At 36.1% G+C, this 23,996-nt stretch overlaps 1 protein-coding gene across 4 annotated transcripts in view; it reads left to right on the top strand.

Moving 5' to 3' along the window:
- Positions 1-23,996, top strand: part of cyth1b (cytohesin 1b) — an 82,223-nt gene that overhangs the window by 33,805 nt on the left and 24,422 nt on the right. The window contains exon 1 of one of the 4 annotated variants that reach the window (XM_067368906.1): positions 11,568-11,815. The exons of 2 other annotated variants lie outside the window; for them this stretch is intronic. In XM_067368906.1, coding sequence (XP_067225007.1) covers positions 11,788-11,815 — 28 coding nt within the window. In that variant the 5' untranslated portion in view covers positions 11,568-11,787. Of the gene's footprint in view, positions 1-11,567; positions 11,816-16,264; positions 16,413-23,996 lie in introns of those variants that run through there. One more of the 4 variants, XM_067368908.1, reaches the window with a different exon arrangement.

Raw genomic sequence — 23,996 nt, 5'->3', positions numbered from 1 at the left:
TGTCCATGGGAATGGTTTTTGCTCTGAATCATTCATCATGACATGGAGAGCATTAGCATAATTCTTTGAGAGGGCTTTTTCAACAGGTTTCTTATTTAATCGTGCAGCTGCTGTGCTTGCTCTGACTTTTAATTCTGTGCTGAAAACAGAACAGCCCACCAGGCCCTCGTGATGCAAATGACTGCACTGACCTCAGTCATCACTGGACACTTCTCAGAGATTGTGTCACACAAGGACAGATTAAATGCTGCTGATGATTGTCTGGCAAATGTGGTTTGTTCTCAGATAGTTTCACAGTATGGTGTTACTTAAGAGTGAGATATTTGATGTTCCTGTCTTCTACATGCTTCATGTGGTGAAGGTTAAATAGCTTCTGATAATACACAGTAAAATCCCCAGGGTTAAATCAACTCTGCTCAGAGTACATATGGTCCCTCTCTAAATAGTGTTAAAGTAACACTGAAGCAGAGTTAAAGTTAATGAGATAATTAATCAATTAATAAGGTTGTGGCTGGAATCAGTTGTGGTTCTTGTGTTTCTCTTTTCTTCATTGATTCTGCTTGTTAACAGCAGGTGTTCATCACTAATGCACAATCATCACTTAATTAATTGCTTAATTATCTCATTAACTTTAACTCTGCTTCAGTGTTATTTTAACACTATTTAGAGAGGGACCGTATTAACTCTGAGCAGAGTTGATTTAACTCTGGAGATTTTGCTGTCTAGAATGGTTAGATTCCCCTTGTTTTAGAGATTAAATGTGCTGACAGTAATAATCAGAATCATGAAAAACCTCAGATCAAAACTCAAGTCATTAAAAAAATATTAGATAGTTTTGCTATTGTGATGTCCAGGGTAGCATTTCTCAAAAGCATTGTAAGCCTAAGTTGATCATAGCCCCATTAGTGGCAATGGAGCTACGATCAACTTAAGCTCACAATGCTTTTGGGAAACACTGCCCAGGCCTGGAAATCTCATGGAAATAATGAAAAGCCCCCATGTAGACAAAATTATTTATCCCTTAAAACACATCTATAAACGTTTTTTCCTTGAAATGCCTTAAAATAGCTTGAATGTAACTCTACACCCTTGCCTCATTTAGTATACGCAGTGCTATGAATATGCAAATTAGCCCTGCCTCCACTAACTCACACCAGTTCAGAGATCCACTTGTTGATGATAATTCGTTGATGATAACACGATGACATGATTGGTTATAAGGTAGATTTTTTTTTTACCATATTTTTAAGACTGTCTTTGGTTCACTGCAGTTTTAAAGAGAAAATTCTCAACAATGGTGTTGACTTATGAATTTGCAAATGCTTTGTCTTAAAGCATATTAAAACATATAAACAACATTAAAAGCTTGATTTTCACCACAGGAGGACTTTAAAATGTCATGCAAAAATTCTGTGCTGAATATACTAGATTTTTTTTCCTAATTATGTTCAGCTCTAAAATTCACTTGCAATAAATTGCTCTTTGTGAGTTCAATCTCTATAAAATGTTTGTTCAAATTTGTTGTCCATTAATCTTAAACTGACTGGAAAAATTATGAAAATGCCTTAGCCAAAAGTTGGGGTAAACCCAAATCACATTTACTAATTTAAAAATGTTTTTGCAAGAATTTTTCAAATATTTTTTATATTTTATTATTTCCAAATATAAAATATTTAATGTTAAATTTATATGGTAACACTTAACAATAAGGTCCAATTTTGCTTGCATTAAATTATATAATTTCATGTATTGTATTAATTCATGAATATCTGCATTATTTTCGCCATCAGCCACTCTTCTATCTAAATACGCATTGCTGTGAGTCATTAAAAAACCCATTATATACAGAGATTAGGATAACGTCTCTCTTCACAAACACCACATATTTTCTTTTTGCTGCAGTTTATCATTATCATTGCCTTGCCCTCTACAGCACCACCTCACCGGCTCCCTCTCTCTGTCAGCTCTGAAACAGGTGTGCAGTGGTAATGAGTGTCTTTTGCATAGCACAGTGTGTTCTGGGAAAATAGAAGTGAGACAAGGAACGAGGGAATCAGAGATGTGAAGAGAGAGAGACAGAGTGGTAAGATGGTATAACTGTTTATTTTGGTCTGTCTCCACCTGGTCTTGAAACGCCTTGAACTCAAACCACTTGGCGACAACACTGCTAATTCATTCTTAAAATATATACCAGTTCATGCAGCCCTGTAATCTATTTTTGATGGTAGTTAGATACAGAAATGTTTAAGAAAATGTTTCAGACTTTAACCTTGCTGTATGATAGCTTTTATACAGTCAGGAAAAGCATTTCGGACATAGCAAAAATTAAGATCTTTCATTACTTCCATTTCATTGTGACTGTAATACCAAAACAATCAATTAAAATGGCTAATTAGAATTGACTGTTTTACCCTGTTTTAGTGTGTAATGTGTATATGTTTATCAAAATAAAACATCTTATTATTTTATCAATATGCTAATGGCAAACTTTATTGAAATGGTACTTTGTGAATCAGTTTTAAAATCCAATTCTGTATCATTCTGACAGATTCTCTTTCTTAATCACAGCACAGTGTAATGACAAAAGGCACTCATAGGTTTGTGAATGTGTCATAACCCCTACACTGTGCGCTTAGGGTTAGGGTTGGAATGACCTTTTTTTCTACAACCACAGCCTTAACAACACTTCCTCTGTAGTAACACCTGCAGTGAAGGTCAGATCTGATTTTCTGCCCCCTCAGCATCCATTTAGCATCTTGATGCTTTGAGCTACAGCTATGTGGACTGACCTCACAATTCTTGAGTGCTGTGCCGTCTTAATAAGATACTCTGACGGCTGTCTCATTTGGCATTTAAATACAGCTTTTAAAAGATAAAAGCTTGAGTTGTTTGCTCGACCCTGATGCTTAGTAATTTAAAGGCAGCCATCTGAGAAAGAATGTGGCATAATGAACGCTGCATTATTTAATGTGAAAAGAAAATATCTTTTAAAAATGTTATGTAATGATATATTCAGAAAAACAGCATGATTCTGAGTGTGATTTTTGATGCTTTTATACAGTTCAGTAATAAAATATTGAGTAACTTACATTTTCTTTCAAAGGTTTGATTAAGTAATGATAACTCTAAAAAATACAGGTAAATTAAAAAATTAAAATTCATTGAAAGTATGTTTTATATATATATTAAAACTTTGTTTTTTAGCAAAAGCAGATAACTCCAACAGTCGTTTTTTTTGGCAAAAGCAGATAACTCCACATTTCATGTTTCATAGTTAAACAAAACCCAAGTAATTGCATTTAAAACACTCTCAAACACACATGTGCACACAAACGCACACACACACCCACCCACCCACGCGCACACACACACACACACACACACACACACAGATCGGCACACACATACACAGACACTCACACACACACACACGCACGCTCTCTCTCTCACTCTCACTCTCTCTCTCTCAAACACACACACACACACACACACACACACACACACACACACAGATCGGCACACAAGTACATACGGTACACACACACGCACTCATCCATACACGCACGTGCGCGCGCGCGCACACACACACACACACACACACACACAAGCAAAAGGACAACCAATTTTTCAGCATGTAAGTCGTGTATGGTGTACAAGGACTTACAGGAGTCGAAATCATAAATCCTCGATCACTTTTAGTGAGCTTTGATAAAACTTCCCTCAGCTAGCGCGTCTTTTTGAAGTGACTAGAAGCCTTGTCACCTGACCTGAATACTGCGCGCTGATTCGCTAAAACGGACTTATCGGTTTCTGTCTGTACACAAACAAGGGTGCTTGTCGGCTTCTGCTGTAAAACGTGAACTTGCGATGCCTGAAAGTAGGCAAAACCGGCTCTTCTGACAAAATGGATTTAGGGTACAGAACGTGCTATATATGGAGAATAATGCACAACACTTAGTTCATTTTTTTTTTTTTTTAAATGGCGTTTATCGGTTTTTGCAAATGAACTCTTCAAATGTATGTATAGTTTTTTTCTATACTACTGTAATATTTATACGAGTTACATTTGGTACATTATTATGTACCAAAACGACATTGTACTTCAACACCAATACAGCTACCTTTATCAGTCCATTCAAATGTTTCAAATACACAGACAACATGGTGCGATAAACCAAAAATAAATAAATAAATAAACTAACTAATAAAAGCGTGTTTTTTGGGGGTCAACCAGCGTACAAAATGTGAGACGAAGGCGCCTCCTTGATTGTCTCGTTAAGATGACACAGAAGTGCATTCCAAAAAAGAGTTACACCCATCATCCCTTTGAAGCTCTCACTCTGGAGGGTAAAGCCTTAGAAGTGATTGGGGCATAGGGAATGGAACGCAGGGTGAATCATACTTTTTTAAGTGAATCACTTGAATGAATGATTCATTGACTCATAAGACTCATTAAAACACACTTGTCGCCACCTACTGGCGAAACTATGTAACCTGCAGAAAGAATCACTGAAAATCCCCATTTGAGCGATCAGCATCCAGAGCTAATTATTCATTTGTATAGGCTAACTGGTTAACATTTATGGGGTGTATGCGATTGGATCGTTTCAGTTTTGCAGAAACTGTTTTGATTAAAAGTCCATAAATATATGCATAAGGATCATTGTTTCCTTGCTTTTCATATTTTGTGTATTTTAATGTTATCCATTCTCAGCACAGAGATCTGTTTGGGATGAAGTTACGGGACTACAGAGTTAGCCAGGGTGATTTTAGTGTTTAGGTTACAAGGTGGAAATGATATTTAAATGTATTCCAACTGTCTCGCTAAGGATTGTGATTAAGTCTCACATCTGCTTTGCTTTAAACAGAAGACTCTGTGTGCTAGAACTGTCTTACACACACTCACACACACACACACACACACACACACACACCAACACACACAATCAGAATACAGAATCAGCATAGTGAATCGGAGGAGTCTTGTCTGTATTTTAGCTGTGTCTGCTGGGTAAAGAAGCATCAAGTAAAGGCACTGCATTTCCCGGAGGAGTCTCATCTCATTTCATTTCTCCCGTTTGGTCTCCTGCTTAGAAGATGTGCTTGCTGCAGTTTCGGTGAGCAGGGGATTCTACATCAGAGCTTAGATAATGCATACTTTCACCTCAAAGGCAACATTTATTTTCTTATGTGCACAGATCAAACTACAAACACATATTTTAACTTCATATCTGAAGCAAAATGTCTACACTATTAATCTTTTCAGTGCACCTGTTGTACTGAACTTTCTCATCTCTCTTCTGAGTCACAGAGGGGCTTGGGAGAGAATTTGGGGCTTGGCTAACTGTTTGATTGACCAATGGCAGACAGGGAGAGGACTGTTTATTGGCTGATTTGCATGTAAAATGTATGAATTAATGGACTATATGCACGGGTTACTTCCTGGTTGTCGTTAAGCCAGCTCGAGCACTTCCGGTGAACTGTTAGCTGTTCATTCTGTAGTCGTTGTACATCGACACAAAACCATCTATGGTTGACTTTTTAATGTTGTATTTATATTTTAATGTAGTTATCACATTTACCTAATTTGCCAATAAACCAGTTTTATTGATTGCAATAAAGACGAAGCTATTGGGACTGTTTAAAAATGCCTTGTCTGTAATTAGACACGCACACACATTTTTTCCCAGCACTTCAAATGTTATTTTTAATGTGATAACCACAAACATTATTTGTTCATCCTTCTGAGATTGTCCCCATTGTAAAACCGAACGTTTAAAAATATAGGAAATTTAACATTTGATAGAAAACACTTATCTAAAAATAAAAAAGACAGTAATTAGCATTTTAACCACCAGATGGCGGCAAAGTAGCATTTATTTGCGCACATATCAGCCATTTCCTCTAAACTTTTTTCACTTCGTTTTTGACTAAATATTAAACATTATAAAATAACTAGGTTTAAAATACATTTTGTCAATGTGAAGTATGAAATACTCACAAAATCTTATGAAAAACAATAACTTTTATTGTGAATTACACAGAAAGCGAGCACCGTGCTCTCCCTTTGTAATCACAGCAGCTGTTAGTCAGTGCAGTGCAAGATCAATTATTTCAGCACACTTGTGAAAACACACATTTATTCAATTAATCTAACTAAATTGCACAATAAATATTTAATTTTTGAAGCTTTTTTTCCACAGAAAAATGTGAGAAAACTAATGATCGAATTGAATTTAGCCGAGGAGGAACATTGAGGTACGTCTTTATTTATTTATTTTTTAACGCATATCTTGCGTTTGAATAACTAAATTAATGCTATGCCACACTATTTAAGTGACTATATTCTGATTATAAACTAAGTATTACACTACCGATGCTCAACACACCAGCAAATGACATCTCACCGGAAGTTTTCGAGCTGGCTTAATATTAACGCGGAAGTTCTAAAGAACGCTCCGTGCATATAGTCCATTGAAGATAAAAAAAAAAAAAATGAAAATTATATATACTTTCTCAACTTTTCTTTTTGTTATTATTATTAAAATAGGATCTGTATTCAAAGTCCGCATGAACCGGAAGTTGCGACAGTCTTTTCTTCACAAGGAAAGTAAAAATGCAATTCATACTTTCTATTAATAGATTATACCCTAAACATCACCTTAATAATCTCAATCAAATTCATTATTCACAGTTGCAATAATTAGTAGGTTACTGTGTCTTAGTTTTTTCTTTCTGACTTCTGGATGAAATATAATGCACGTGTTTCACCCGTCTCCTTCTGCATTGCCTTTCAGTAGCAGCCGTTTGCTGTTTCTGTGAGGCATGAAGGAGGAGAGACCTGGAAAGTACACAGGGTGACAGAAAATTACAGATGAAAAGAGAATGTACCGAATTTGCTGGAAATGTGAGGCCTTTGAAAAATGACATAGCACAAGCACTAATGTTACCACAGGGTCAGTTATTGTGTTATTATTGTTTTTTGCCCTGCTTTCCAGTGCAGAGAGGGAGGGGAGAACATTACTGTTTCTATTCTGGATTAGGTTGTGAATGAGCAGCTCTCTGTTTCTCCCTCCTGACTTTCTCTCTCCCATTCTTTTCTACCAAAATAGCTAATAAAAGATAACAGAGCCTTTATAGAGATTATTATAAAGCCATTAGCCATTATAAAAATCCGGCATTCAGAAATATGTTCATTATTTTATAATCCAACGGCAGGTTTACTGAATGTAATTAAAGTTTTTTCATGTTTCAGTGCTTAAAATTGTGGTCAGCAGCTGCACTTTAAACACTGTGTACAGTCGTATACTGCCCTTTGGGTTAAAATGCAGATAAAATATTTGCTAATAAAATGATGTTAAGTTTAATTGCAGTGCCTTCTAGTGGAATGAATATGCTACTACTTGCTTATTAAGTTGTACACTGTATAAATGTTGGTAAATATATATATATATATAATCTTAATAAATGCTACTTTGTTTAGCCATTTTGAATTCAATTGAATTTGACAGTAAATGCAAAAATGACTTCTTCAGCTAAAGTTTCTTGTTTAATATATGATTTAAATTTATTTTACACAGTCTAATTTGTATTAATTCAATACAAATTCTGCTATTATTTCTTCTGAAGAAGAAACGTCTTGCAATGCAGAGATAAAATATGCAACAGTCTTATATAAATGGACATGGACCTCAATAATGGTGACAGTCAAAACAATAACAAAAGCATAGTCATCGAACAGCAAAGCAATAAGCATGCAGTAAACACATAATTTATTCATGCTGCATTGCATGCTGGGAGCTCATAAAGCCTTAACAAAATAGAAAAATTTGTTCAGTATGGAACAGTAACAGCTCTTTTAGGCTGGTTAGGACAACATTTGGGGGAATATTACTTCTCTAATGTATTTTTATGTAGATGTAAAGTATTTCACAAGTCTTATCTGTGACTCTAAAAGCTTTGCATTATGGATATTTTTGCATGCTACAGTATTATTTGAGATATTTGAAGATCTTGATGAAAACAACATATTCCACAATCGCTTGCTTGGGTTCTCTTTCACTGGTGTCAGAGAGAGAGAGAGTATGATGGACTTTTGTACCATATGCTCATGTGATTCATGTGAGTGTCATCTCAGTTTTGTGCATCAGTGTGCATATGTGTGTGTTGAATCAGCTCAGCAGGAGTAGACAACGTGATTTCTCTTTGACAACTTCCAGCAGTGCATATGAAGGGTACAGTTCAGGAGTCGCTGCAGGGAAACAGTGCATTAACTTTCCGAGACACTTTATTTCTTTGGAAAGGTAGGTGAGAGGGATGCTAAGGGCCAGATCTTAGTTCTAGACCAGATTGCTGGCAAGGACCATTTCAGTGTTATGATCAAATATTGAAACTGTGACATATTAATGTACACATTTATAATATACCCCAATTAGCCTATTAATTATTAACAGTCCCCCAGGTTTAATTGGGAAAGCTTGTTATTAAATATTTACATAAGTTATAGTTCGGTCACAAGAGTAATGGCAACTTGGGATTTTTTAGACACACACACACACACCCATGTCATTATATTGTCATACCCATGTCATTATACAAATTTGTGTCCTGATATGTCACACACACACACAAATAATATGTAAGAGAGCAAATCCAAAATGAAGCCATTATTCCCATGGAAATGCTTAAAATCTTGAAATCATCTCACTTCACACACTGAGTGTCATGAAAACAGAGTTAAATTCAAGCTTTAAACATTTTGTTTGACTTCTATTCAATATACATGTGGGTATTTTGCTTCTATTGTAATATTGTTTTATTCAAAGGATTTTATGGCATTTATATTTCTCTCTCTCTCTGTGTGTGTGTGTGTGTGTGTGTGTGTGTGTGTGTGTGTGTGTGTGTGTGTGTGTGTGTGTGTGTGTGTGTGTGTGTACATCATCCTGGTATTGTTATGAATCTACCCACACATATAAATAATTTTTGCATAGAATTAGAAACTTAATAAGCACTCATTGCCATGACAACTGAAACATTTTACAAGAAGTCTCAAAGCATCTCATTATTGAATATCAGACATTTTTCAGTCTTGCAATCACTAAATAAGTCTCTTATTCTCACAAAAGCTACATTTATTTGAATATTGTGAAATAGTATTATAATTAAAAATAGCTGTTTTTTATTGTAATATATTTTAAAATGTAATTTATTCCCATAATGGCAAAGCTGAATTTTCAGCATCATTACTCCATCTTCAGTGTCATTTTTCAGAAATCATTATAATATGCTAATTTAGTGCTCAAGAAACTTTTCTTATTATTATCAATGTTAAAAACAGTTGTGCTGCTTAATATTTTTGTGGAAAATGTTAGAAAGTACAGAAAGTTCAAAAGAACAGCATTTATTTGAGATATAATTCTTTTGTAATATTATGTCTTTACTGTAGTGTGCCTGTAAATCTTATTTCATGTATTTATATATATTTTAAAAAATAATTTTAATTTAAAATGAGTCTCTTTTTGACTCTCTTGTATATCAAATCTTTCTTTCTTTTTTTTTTTTTTGCTTTTATTTGAACATTGAACAATGGTTAGAACAAAATGACCCAGACTTGTTGCAGTAATAACATGTTGAATTATGTTTCTGGGTGAAGCAAATAGCACAAGAGAGCGTTATTATGGCAGTCTGGTACTGTTGAGAACAGCAAGATTTCCTCAAGTGCTATCTTGCCTTGATTTGTCACAGAAAGTGTCAGGTACATTCTGTATTTTTTAGAAACAGCAAATAATTTCATGGTAGGCCTGTCTGTGGGCTCTGCCTTAATCTGTGGGGGTGGAAGACAATAGGAACCCATCTTGTAGCACTTCAAACCCTTCTGAACATGGAAATAATACTGAAATGTCTGTTATGTCTTGCTGTCATAAAAATGTGACTATAACATCGTTTTCCAACTTATTTTATTATCAAAATACTATTTATCAAGATGCAGTTTGTTTTATGGTATTTAGTCTGCCTTATGTCAATTCTCAGCCCACAAGATTGTAACTCAGTGTTCATTTTACTGGTAAACACTGTGCTGTGCTCAGCAGGGTTCATCTGCCGTTTGCCATCCACGCCCTCTTCTCTGTGGTATAACACACACAAACAAACCGCCATGAGCGTCATGTATTCCTCCTGCTTGTTGTCAGAGGCCATAGGTGCATCAGATTTATGAATGTTAGATTCCGAAAAAGATGTTTGCAGGAAATGCGTGCTATTTCTGATATAACAACTTGAAAATGAATCAAGTTTCACAACTCCAGGTGCTGCCAGCACACTGTGTCTGATGCTCAACTTAAATTCACACTTATTAAAAAACTTTGATGTACTTTTCTTGGCCCTTTATAACCTCAGGTTGGTTCCACATTTGTTCTTTAACCATCTTAAAGGGTCAGTAAACACTCAAACAAAGAACTTGTTCACATAGTCCTCGGTCATCCCGTATTGAGGATAATCAGCCATTGGTCACGGATGAGATGTGACTATTCTCCTGGGGGCGAGAAGAAAAAACAAGCCTCTGTAAATAAGAGTAGCTGGAAGGCTGCTTTTATGCCCCCTTGAACATCTTAAGGCTCTAAGTGTATTCTTTCTGCTTGCTTTTTATCTTTCAGATTATTTTAGGTTGCAAGTATTTATAACAGTGGACTTAGTTTTCATGTTTGTATGGAGATTATTTCTTCTTTTGGACTAAATTAGTCTATGTCCTGTTTTAAGGCCACACCTAGTGACAACAATATAGTGTGTACTCCAATACAAACACACACTACCTTTAAATATGTATGGGATACAAGTTTTTGAAAAGTCTCTTTTGCTCACCAAAGCTGCTTTTTTTTTTTAATTAACGTGAATTAAAAATATAAAAAAAATTGACATAAAAATAAAAATATTATATTGAAATATTATTACAATTTAAATAATTGTTTTGTATTTTAATTTATTTTAAAATGTAATATATTCCTTTGGCTAAGCTGAATTTTCATCAGCCATCATCTGTCAGAAATTATTTTAATATGCAGATATATATTCTTTACTGTCACTGTGATCAGTTTAATGTGTCATTTCTGAATAGTGTATCACTTTTTTTAAGCAGAGAACAATAAAAGTGCATATATTTCGACTGTTTCGCCAGTTGGTTGTTAAAGACAATTTGACTACCAAGCCGAAACCAAGCAATAAAAAAACTCACTCCATTACGAATGTTTTACTATATATAGAATAGGGAAGTGTTTTTACTGTTACTAAGAAAGGACAGATTTACGGGGTTTGTGCAGTTCTTTTTTTCCAGTGCATAAAACTTTCCTCCCTCACGTATCAGCCCTGAATAAGTGATTAAAAAGCCACACGAGTGGGTTGTTATACTACCACACTCCCTAAAAGTTCAGACTTTTATAATTTTTTTTTTTTAGCTTCTGCTCTCATTGCTTTGTAAGATGTGCAAGACAAGTGTGTTTGTGGGTATCTGCACGCACACCAAAAAAACTAAAATCAAAGCTTCACGCTGATTGGTTGTTCGTCGTTCAACAGGACACGCCCCGTCTGCAGAGCATGAGGGCTTCATGCGGAGACATCCGGTCTCTGCTGTTGCTGCAAATACTTTCAAACACTCTTTCCAGCTTTTTTTAAACGTTGTTTTCGGTACATTTCAAAACAGTGAGTTAGCAGGTTAAAGTGTGGGTTTGTTAAACCGCCAGCAGGTAATTGCTCTGAATCACAAGGTCAGCGCATGAGCTCGTGTAAAGCGCTGTGATCATGGTGCTGAAATCAGAAGATGGAATCGGTGAGTGAATCTATTAAGTTTTCACATTTGCAGTGACCAGTGCTGTTAAAATATCATCATAGTTGTGGTCTCCTTTGTTTTTGTCTGCTGCTTCTTGGATTGTTGAATGTTTATGGAAACGGAGACTATCGATATGCAACAGGTCCGATTTGTACACGAATAATTTTTTTGAGTCGGATTTGATCAGTGAATCGATTAAACCGTTTCACAAAACCAGTCTGAACGATTTGTTTACGTATTGGAGTCAATTCGATTCGTGAACCGAGAACTGGGGCCAGTTGCATAAACCACCATGTTTTAATGAAATAATCCGACCAACACACAGTTAGTCAAGGGGTAATTAATCTTACATTTTAAGTTCACATTAGACCAAACTACTTTATGTAACTGACATCAAGGTATTATGACCAGATTAAAGAAAAAAATTGAATACTAACTTGTAAGACTAGTCTAAGCAGTTTAATGCAACCAACCAGAGACGCTTGATGGCGAGAGCATATGGAGAGAGTGCAGAGAATTACTTCACTGATTTGGTAAAAAGTTACTATAAAGCATAATACAGCAGCCTAAATAACTTTTGCAACTTAAATCAGATTTTGAACTGGCTGTTTAAAGTGTATTTTTCAAAAGAATTGATTTAGGGAAATAGTCATGCTTAAATGTTCAACAAAACTGTCTTGAAGTGGTGTGAGCTTAAACTATTAACAAATGATAACATTTCTATAATATTTGTGTAATAAACACTTTGCAAAAAGCATATTAAAACAATCCCACACAAGCTGATCTGACCTCTACCATGACTCGGTTAACTTTAATGACCCAGAGGGTGGAGTCATTCTTTACTTCAAGGGTTAGTTCACCCAAAAATGAAAATTCTGTCATTTATTATTTACCCTCATGCCGTTCCACACCCGTAAGACCTTCGTTCATCTTCGGAACACAAATTAAGATATTGTAGTTGAAATCCGATTGCTCCGTGAGGCCTTCATAGGAAGCAATGACACTTCCTCTCTCAAGATCCATTAATTTACTAAAAACATATTTAAATCAGTTCATGTGAGTACAGTGGTTCAATATTAATATTATAAAGCGACAAGAATATTTTTGGAGCGCCAAAAATAACAAAATAACAACTTATTTAGTGATGGCCGATTTCAAAACACTGCTTCAGGAAGATTCGGAGCGCAAATAAATCAGTGTGTCGAATCACGATTCAGATCGCGTGTCAAACTGCCGATGGCTGAAATCACGTGACTTTGGCGCTCCGAACAGCAGATTCAACACACTGATTCATAGTGCTCCGAAGCTTCCTAAAGCAGTGTTTTGAAATCGGCCATCACTAAATAAGTCGTTATTTTGTTTTTTTTTGGCGCTCCAAAAATATTCTCATCGCTTTATAATAATATCGAACCACTGTACTCACATGAACTGATTTAAATATGATTTTAGTACCTTTATGGATCTTGAGAGAGGAAGTGTCATTGTTCCCTATGGAGGCCTCATGGAGCCATCGGATTTCAACTAAAATATCTTAATTTGTGTTCTGAAGATGAACAAAGGTCTTACTGGTGTGGAACGACATGAGGGTGAGTAATAAATGACAGAATTGTCATTTTTGGGTGAACTAACCCTTTAACCTATTAATATTGGATGCCAGTGGGTTTATTTTCTTTGAACTCAATACATAATTTATCATGTAGAGACTCTATCTGTCTGTCTGTCATATTTTTAGCCCATTTTATGATTGCTGTTACAATTATTTTTCTGAGATTCAGTGGGAAGCATTTCCTAACCCCCTATAAAAGGATTAGGATGACACTATACAAGTGCTATACAACCACATTAGAGAAATTATGCAGTTTTTTTTTTTATTATTAATAAGGCTTGATTTAAAATTTGTTTTTATTATTCTTTGCTTCTTTCCTTTTTGTCCATTCAGATGAGAGTCAAAGGGTTAGTTTACCCAAAAATGAAAATTATCCCAAGCTTTACTCACACTCAAGCCTTCCTAGGTGTAAATGACCATCTTCCTTCAGATGAACACAATCAGAAATATATTTAAAAAATATTGTTGCTCCTCCAAGCTTTGTAATGGTTGTGAATGGGGGGCCACATTTTGAAGCAAAAAAAAAAATGCATCCATCCGTAATAAAAGTACTCCACATGGCTCCAGTGGGTTAATAAAGGCCTTCTGAAGTGAAGCGATTGTTTTTTGTAAGAAAAATATCCATATGTAAAACTTATTAACTTATTAACTATAATAACTAGCTTCAGACAGACAGACATACACCTTGATTTGTGGCGGAAGAGTAACCCCTGACCCGACGCAATGACACAATGATGAACGCGGAAGCAGAGGGGATAGAGCAAAACAAAACACCGGTCACGAATTAGAAGTCTAAAATGAGAAATGCATTTTATTGAAATGCTCGCAAAAAACGAGATGCATTTTATTTTTGCTTCAAAATGTGGCCCCACATTCACAACCATTATAAAGTTTGGAGGAGCAATGATATTTTTAAATAAATCTCTGATTGTGTTCGTCTGAATGAAGATAGTCATATACACCTTGGATGACTTGAGGGTGGGTAAATCATGGGATCTTTTTCATTTTTGAGTGAACTATCCCTTTAAGCATGTGCTGAGACAGAGCCCCTCAGTCTCATATGAGACAAACAGGATGCTCAGTTCTGAAATAGCACAGTGACACAACTGACCGCTGTAATAGATCAGAGATGAATGAAAACTGGCCTCCCAAACTAAAGACCGTTTGTACATTTATATATGCTTTATTCCTATTCAAATATACAATATTTATGGATAAGACAGGAAGTAAATGGGGCTTAATTTAAGCTGCAGTTTTCCTTACAACTTTATTTATCTAGTTATATAATTTGTGAAGTAATAGTCATTCATTGAGTAATTTTGTTGTCTTTCCAATGTTTTTTGGCTATTATTTATTTATTTATTTAATAAAAATAAAAAAAATTAGAGAGGTTCAGGGTTTTTTTTTTTTGGGTGATTTAACATTTAGACTTTCAGTTTAGTGATTTATTTTTTAACCTAAAGTCCCTTCTTTGTGACTGTTGACATTCGGAAGTGGGTGGTTGAAACCAATCCTCTTTCCATCCGTACCCTCCTTACCCTGGATATCCAGGTCAGCAGTGGCTTTACTTGGTGCGACCCCAAATCAAGTCCTCTAGATTAAGAAAGGCCTGTCTCGAGCTGGTTTTCCTTTAGGAACTGCTTTTTTTATTGCTCAAAGTAAACCATGTGCTGCTCATAGGTTTTTGCTGTGTGATCGAGTGATTCCCCCCCCCCCCCAATTAATGTCTGTTGGAGGACATTCCGACTGAATTCAGGTCACGTCTAGATCAGATGTTTTTTCTGGTCAGGGTACCCAAGCTTATGTCTTGCTGAGCTTTTTGAGCTATGAAAACAGGTTGCAGAAAACAGGCCAAACTGGACTGAGCCATTACTGTGTAGGGAAAACCGGACAGTTTAGGACAGAAACGCATCATGCCTGAATGCAAACACATCCATGAGGGAGAGGTATGTTTGTTCTGTCTCTTTTATTGTGGAATAAGAATGAAGCAAAAGCTGAGCAGAAGAATGAAAGATCTCTTTTGTTCCTCTCTTTTTTAATAATCTCTTTCAGTATTTGTTTTGTCTTTAATGCTTCTGATTTTGATTTATGTGTAGTTTCGGTTACTGAATTTATGAAATATTTTTGTAATTTAAAGTAGTATGTGTATATATATATATATATATATATATATAATATATATGTGTGTGTGTGTTTTATATACAGTAGTCAAAATTTGAAGTGGATCAGTAAAGTTAATCAAAATTGTCTTAAGAAATAAATTGTCCTAAGAGGAAGGCTTTAGGACAACTTTGATGAAAGGTTTTGATCCACTTCAAATGTTGACTACTTATATATATATATATATATATATATATGTATATATATATATATATATATATATATGTATAAATTTGTCATATATTTTTATCACAAACAGCATTTATTTGACAAAAATGTTTTGTACATTATAAATGTCTTTACATTAGAAATGACTGTCAGTTTTGATAAATTTTAATTTGTCCATGCTGAATAGTTTTAATTTCTTTAAAAAAAAATCTTGCTGACCCCAAACTTTTGAACAGTAGTGTATATTAAAAAATATCACAGGGGGCAAAATTCTGTGCAGCCACAGGGTGGAGCTCTTGAGTGTGCTGAAATGAGTGTGTGTGCGTGCCGGGGGAGGAGACATGAGGAGAGGGTTACAGAGAGCGATAAAGAGAAACAACATGAGGGAGAGAGGAGGGGGGTCATTTTCAGACACAGCAGAGTTTGTGCTGAGAGCAGAGCAGTTGAGATCTCAAACTGGCCGCCTCATTTTCCTGTAGCATCTCTTCCACTCACACATGGAGCGCTGGAGATTACTGGAAGATCTTGGGAGTTAGGCTTCTGTTTCTTTTCCTGGGTAGCAATAACGCATGCAGGTGTATTTATCCGGATCAAAAGAACTGGAAAGCTGGAATTGTGAAGGTATAGAGCTGTCATTCAGCGCCACATGATTATTTTACTCAGGTACATTGTCCTTATTAATTTTTTTTTAATGCATTTACAGTCATTTGTCTTCATTCATATAATCCTTATTTCTAAATGTAGCAGTGTTCACATCACAAACATAATGACAGTTTCTATTGCAGGCCTGTGGATGACTTTTCTCTTCACTAGTCATTGTAGAATGAGAGTCAGTAATATGACATCAGGAAACTCGTGGCAGCCACAGGACATGTAGCCTGTTTAGATGGAGGCTTTGTATGTGCTTCTGGGATGACTTGATTACACTGTAATTCTGATCTGTGGCTTGTGTTCTTCAGCTGCCTTTCTTATCAGCGTGTTTGCAGAGACAATGCTTAGAAAGAGCAAATGGTGGGTGTTCTTGTATCAACTGATGTTTCAGCTAAGATACTTAATGTATGTCCTATTTTCTGCTGTTTTTTCTTCATTCGTACACATATATTGGCTTATAAGGCCGTGAATTATGCAAGTACAGAAGTGTGAATACTTGGCCATTGTAAACATGCAGCCGTTTTGAACATAATTGGCGATAACAAACCTCCATACTCAAGGGGGCGATAGAGTAGAGTTGGTTTCAGAAGCATCATTAAACAGAATGTTTTTTTTTTTTTTTCCAGGTAGCTAGTGTAGCTATAAAAATGTCGATAGTGTTAAAGATTAGTTCATCCAATACTGAAAATTGTCAACATTTTCTCACCCTTATGTCATTCCAATCTTCGAAATACAAAAACCTGAGAGATTTAATTTAAGATTTTATTCATATATAAACATTGATCAACACGCATACATTGAGCTCATCAAAAATGAGAAACAGTTGGTCAAACGTGCTTGCTTGACGCTTGAGAACCAATGAGGTTTGTTCTCGCATGTCAAGAAAGTGCGTTTGAGCTTCTGTTGACCATGTTTGATGAGCTCAATGTATGTGCATTGATCGATGTTTAAATATATAAATGATAACGGAATTAATCTGTTAACTTCAATAGCAAAATTCTTTTCAACTATTACTCCGCCATCACAGTAGATGAGCTGAAAGAAAAAAACACCATAGAAGTAGACTGTTTATGCTAATACTCTCAATAGCGCCCTCACTGCACCGCAGACAATGCATTGTGCGCATAAATTGCATTCGGATTCATTTCAGCATGAAAGAACGTTACAGACTAGCTTCTAACATTTGCTTTCAGGTACTTTCATATGAGTGTACGTTAGGGCTGGGCGATATATCGAATGCTTTTGTCACGCGCATTTCGTCAGTAAAGCCGGTTCCCCAATTGCCGCTAAATCGCCATCACCTGCTTTCAAATGAAGCGGCATTTAATAGACAGAGCCGTAGTTCACTGATAAGCCACGCAATATCGCGTTCAATATCGACGGCGATTCATATCGATATTGAACGCGATATTGCGTGGCTTATCAGTGAACTACGGCTCTGTATATTAAATGCCGCTCCATTTGAAAGCAGGTGATGGCGATTTAGCGGTAATCAGGGAACCGGCTTTACTGACGAAATGCGCGTGACAAAAGCATTCGATATATCGCCCAGCCCTAGTGTACGTACTTGAGTATGTTTTGGGCTTAAAACAGTATGAAATGTAGCATTGTTTTTGTTTGCTCGCCATTAACATGATAGTCGATTAGATTTGAGCTACTTTTAGAAGCATGTTTTAATGTTGAATGAATGTAAAGCTGACATTTTTCTTGCCCTATCTGCCATTTTTCATGAATTTTCTTTCATTTGTCAGTGTATTATGGGATTGCCTGCTCCACAAAGGATACATGTGAGGTTGCCTTAGAATTTGGCCAAAATTAGGTATCATGGAAGTAGGGCTGTCAAACGATTAATCGCGATTAATCGCTTACCAAATAAAAGTTTGCGTAATATATGCATGAGTACTGTGTGTAATTATTATGTGTATATAAATACACACAAATTAATGTATATATTTAAAGAAATATGTTATGTACAAAATATTTTTATTTATATATATAATATAAATAAATGCATATACTTGTAAATATTTCTCAAATATATACATAAATGTGTTTGTATTTATATATACATAATAATTACACACAGTACACCCACATGTATTAGGCAGACTCAAACTTTTATTTTGTATGCGATTAATCGTGATTAATCGTTTGACAGCCCTACATGGAAGGCAGCAGAAGGTTGCTACCTACACTCTAAAAAATGTTTGGTTAAAAACAACCCAAGTTGGGTTGAAAATGGACAAACCCAGCAATTGGGTTGTTTTAAGCCAGTGGTTGGGTTAAATGTTTGCTCAACCTGCTGGGTAGTTTTATTTAACCCAACTATTGTTTAAAAATTACTATATGTCTGGCTTAAAATGAATCCAAAATAGGTGAGAAATTAAAAATCAGACACCTAATTACTAGAGGCAACAATAATAATCAAAAGGTGTACATTTATTAATAAGCAATTTAATAAATGTTTATTGTTTATTATTCATTATCTTATTAATAAATGCTCATTCATTAAACATATTAATAAATGTTGATTTCCAGCATATTTTGGGTTTATTTTAAGTAAGCAATACAGTAATTTGTATACAATAGTTGAGTTAAATAAAACTACCCAGCATGTTGGGCAAACATTTAACCCAACCACTGTCCATTTTGTCCATTTTCCAACCCAACTTGGGTTGTTTTTAACCCAGCATTTTGTAGAATGTACCTTCATGTCGGAAATGCGATCCCTTAAATTGTAGGTTCTAGGTTTTTAATCAAAACTGGGGTATGATAGTCATGTTTCGTTTATTTTTTGATATGTCTTATTCTTTTCACCTTTGATTGATCAGTCTGAGCAGACATGCCTAATAAGAAATGTTTGGTTAGTGTTTTCTCTGGAAAACGACTTTTGTGTTCCATGTTTTCTTCAGCCCTTTACAATGTCTAAATGACAGCACATAGCCAGAGACTTGATTGATGATGGCACATTCTTCTGCCCCCGTGGTGTTTGTTTGTAGGGGTGATGCGTCTGGTATTTAGTGAGTGTGTTAAATTGACCTGGTCAGCAGAGAGAGTATGTTAGGCATGGTGTCCTGGCTCATGCTGTGGGTCACTGTGGCAAAGTTCTTAAAGTATTAAAAGTCTCTTTTAAAATCTCTGGTTTTCATGATGTCAGCAGAATGGTAAAATGGGCAAATAACATCCCATAGAGTTGCTTTGGAGGGATCTGGGCAGTATCTAGGGACTAGAACATCATAGAGATAACCGCATAGCAATGTTCAAAAAGCCATTTAGAACACCTTAGCAACTGAATAGCAACCAGCATTTGTTGCATTTTATGTGGAAAAAGAATCTAGAGTTTGTGGTATGTTATGTCTGCTTTGTTTAAATGTGGAAATTGGCATTCATAGACTGTCTTCTGTTTTTCCATTAATTAAAGTGTTAAATCCAAGCATTTACTCTGCAGAATGGTCATTCGGTGACAACGTGCACACAAGTAACAGTTCGCGTGATTACGGCCTGCCAGAACTTCTGTGCTCTGACGGTCACATGGTTGCGCTGTGAGAGAACTGCAGGGTGATGCACTGCTGTGAGTGCGCCAAGAAGTGCCACCGCTGGTGACATTGAGCCAGAGCTGGATCACATTTCCCAGGAGAGCTCGCCCTAGTTTGATAGCTCGTTTTAGAAATGTATCTGGTACTTAAAAGCCGTGATGACGATACAGCGATTCCACTAAGAATCCATATAGTGATTCTTATATAAGTACTTTGACATATGTACTTCATATAATCTCTTTTTGTTCTCATTTTTATATTCAAGACTTTCTCTCTAACCATCACGTTGCTCATACCGGTGCATTTAAGACCTCTATATTAACTCCACTTACATTTGTCATAATGTAACCCATTTATATTGTGTCATACACTGCTATTCACACAATCGTAAGGCTCCAACCAAGATTTAAATGCCATTAAGGTACCATTTAGCAGTAATAGTCTCTGGCCACACACACACACAAAACACAAGAGCCCACAAGAGACACCCCACGTCCCAGAAACCTCCACCGTCCAGCCACGTGGCTCGCAGACACTTTGACATCAATTTAGAACGGCTTCTCCCTAAAGATTTATTTGCTCATACCGATGTCAAAGGCAGACATGTGTCTCTGCGATAGTGGCACCTGCCTGTGAGTTCGGACCAACATTTGACTTGGAAATTAATGGTAACTTCACTCCAGCCTGGATAAAAACTGTGCGACTGCCTTGTTGCCATGGCCCAACGTAGAGCCATTGACGTCCAGCTTCGACTTATGAATTTGGATAACTCAAGCCAGGCAAGAAGCTGCAATATTGAGTTTATAAATAAGCATGTTTGTATCCAACCAGCTACTGGCAACTGGTGTGATGTTTTCTTTGACTGGCTTAGGCCTGCTTTTATTCTCAATCTTAATTTACATTCATCAAATGATTTTGCTCTGTTTGATGTGTGTTATTCATTTTGAGAATTGTGATTTTTTTTTTTTTTTTTTTTTTTTTTTTTTGTGACTTAAGTTTATGTCTGTTTAGCTTTGAAGACATGTATTCATATACTCTTAAATTTGGACATGTTTTTAGCTGAGATATGATTCAAATTTGCAGTCTTTCTGTTCTGGGTAAATGAACAAAAAATATTGAATCATCTTTTTGATTTTTTTTTAAAACAATCTGATAGCGTGATATTCATGTTTTACCCCCAAATACAACTATAACTGACTAGCAAGTAGCAAATCATGGTCATTATATTTAAAAAAATATATTTAAAAAAAATGGACTAGCCCTTTGATATTTGCTTTTTTTCCCAAGGTTTTTAAGTCTGTCAGTTTTGTAAAATAAGTGAACTTTTTTTTTTTTTTTTGCAACCCACTGTGAATTCTGATCATTGTCTTTAAAAGCATTACACTAAATAGATTTATTGTTAAGTTAAGGTTAGGGTTTGGGGTAGGGTTATGGTTTAGTATTTGTTGTAGCATTGTGTAGGCCAGTGTTTTCCAACCTTTTACTTGCTACGGCACAGTTTTGAAAAGTAAACGGCACACCATAAGTAGCCTACATACATAGGTAGGCCTACTGACAAAAGCATTTAGCTTTTGTTTTTAAATTGGGTTGAAACCTTAAATGAAAACATTAACTGTAACCATGTCATTTTAAAGGCAACAACTGCATAGTTCCACAATCCAAACAACACTATCAAAACACATTTAACACTCCAAACAAAGATTTTACTTAATCCGCATTCAGCATTTGTTTTCGTTTTTAAACTTGGTTTAAAGAAAAAAGGTCTTTACCAGTGAAACTAAATAAAACCAAGGCTGTTTGCAGCATCAAACGGCATCTGCCTCCCTCTTCCCCACGCTTCTCGCACATAGCTCCTCTCTTCCCGTTTCCACAGTAGTCACGGTTACCCCTGCAACAGAGCGCGCTTGCCGGAGCTGTCAGGGCGTCGCGCTCAGATCAGCTTGCTCAGGTCGTTTCGCGAATGATTACAAATGTAGTCGGAAAAATCGGACGAAAAAAATACAAAAAATTTATGGCCGGTCAACCGGTGCATCCCTAAAATTTAGGCTACATATTGTCCCTCTGTGCAGCACTTCATTCACAGTAGAGGCGGGTAGAGTTACAAGGTTTGACCGACAGTTTGAGGAGCCAGTGGAGTTACATGGTTTAGTCACAAGCTAATACTTTTCATTAGATAATTATTTGTAAAACCCACATATATGCGTAAAGCATGACCTATAGAATCAGGGGCGCAGGAGGACCTATACATGCGCAGGGGGGGTGGTATTGTTATGACCACGGACGGAGGACGTGTGCATGCACAGAACGCGTCTTTCCTCGCTCATGGGCAAAGGAGTTCTTTAAAAAAGGCTCACGCGCTTGAGCGGAACACAGGAAATGAAGTATACCTGGGCCTTAACTGCTCTAAATTGTAATGGACTGGAGCTCACGGTTCACATTGGGAGAAATGGGAATGTGGGGGAACCGCGATGCGACCCGCAAAAGGCACTTTTCACTTTCTTAAAGTGTCAAATTTCTAGGGTTTCTGAATGGACGGTTTGGCTTGATTGACAAACGCTAATATTCGGGCATGATTCATATACCATCGACCTGTCCTAAAACGTTAGCACACTTTGATCGATTGTTGGGAGATCGCGTGTTTCTCCGTTTGAGAGCGCATTTCCTGTTCTTCACATCCACGAGAAAACAGTTGATCATTTAGCCTACGAATGAAAGCTCACAGAAACGTGCAAATGGTCTCAATTGAAAGAAAATATCCTAATCTAAAAGATTATATATTGTGACCGATTGAAGCAGCCTTTATCAAAAGTGCAGGGGTCAATTTCTGTTTTTCAAAACTGCGGGGGTCCTGACCCCCCTGTCCCCTGTGTCAATGGCGCGCCTGAATAGAATTGATTCTTTAAATATAGGTAAAACAAAAATGTTTGTTTTTTTGTTGAAAAAGATGTTTCACTTAGATATACGTCACGATAGGGAAGCAAAGACTGTGGCAACTTGCGTTTCATGTTGACTTTATACCAGGATTTAGGCTTTGAATGATTCATTAGAAATGTGCTAATTAAAATGCTAATGCAGCTTTAGCATGAGCGCTTTGTCTTTTCAATGGGAAGCACATGAGGAAACATTAAGTTAATAACTGCCTGAACGTGTGCAGATGCATAATGGGCCTCACGGTGGGTACAATTTGTAGTATCATGTGTATGCATGAAGATACTCAAACTTCTACATTCTGGGAGTTTATCTGTGTTTATCGGTAGCCCACTGACCACATTTTATCTGAGAGCCCTATTGCGACAAACCAGAAAGATCCTGTTAATAATGCAGCCTATGCTGCAAGTGAGTGTTGATTATAATGCCATATAAGCAGATTATAATAAGGGTGTTCCAGCTTTGTCACATAGCATGTCACATTGCTTGCAGTACAGCAGACAGAGGATGAACATGTTTATTTTACATTTACAGTAATTTGTAGAGTTATCTGAATTATTCAGAAGAGGTTTCGCAATTCATTGTCGTTTATTCTGTGAAGCAAAGCATCAAAATAACCAAATCAAGCATTGGTATGAAGTGACAGGTTGTCAAACCTCAAACTGTTCACGTTCTATCTAGCAGCAATGGTTTGTGTTGAGAAGTTGGCATATTTATGAATTTTAAAAATGAATTGGTGTGTAAATATTTTAATAGACCCTTACTTTTCATAAGTAGCCCCAGAGCTACACAATTTAAGCAGCTATGATTTAGAAATTATACTTTAGTTGGTGATTAAACTTCACTGTTGAGTGTTGTCTGCCCAGTTTGGATGCCCTAAATACCAAGAGTTGTTCAAGAAATTCTTTCTTGATTCATATGATTCAGCATGTGCGGTTCCAGCTGGAAAGTCACAGTTAACCTTTTCCTATTCAGATGGGAGTTGATTGTGGGCCTGTGGTTTATGATATAGCTAATGTATCCATATACCATTCAAAAGTTTAGAGTCAGTAATTAGTTTAAAAAAAATAATAATAATACTTTTATTCAGCAAGGATGGTTTAAGTTGACCAAAAGTGACAGTAAAGACATT

This window comes from Chanodichthys erythropterus, chromosome 19 (assembly GCF_024489055.1).
Source record: "Chanodichthys erythropterus isolate Z2021 chromosome 19, ASM2448905v1, whole genome shotgun sequence".
Lineage (NCBI taxonomy): Eukaryota > Metazoa > Chordata > Actinopteri > Cypriniformes > Xenocyprididae > Chanodichthys > Chanodichthys erythropterus.
This window is presented reverse-complemented; position numbering and strand designations above follow the sequence as displayed.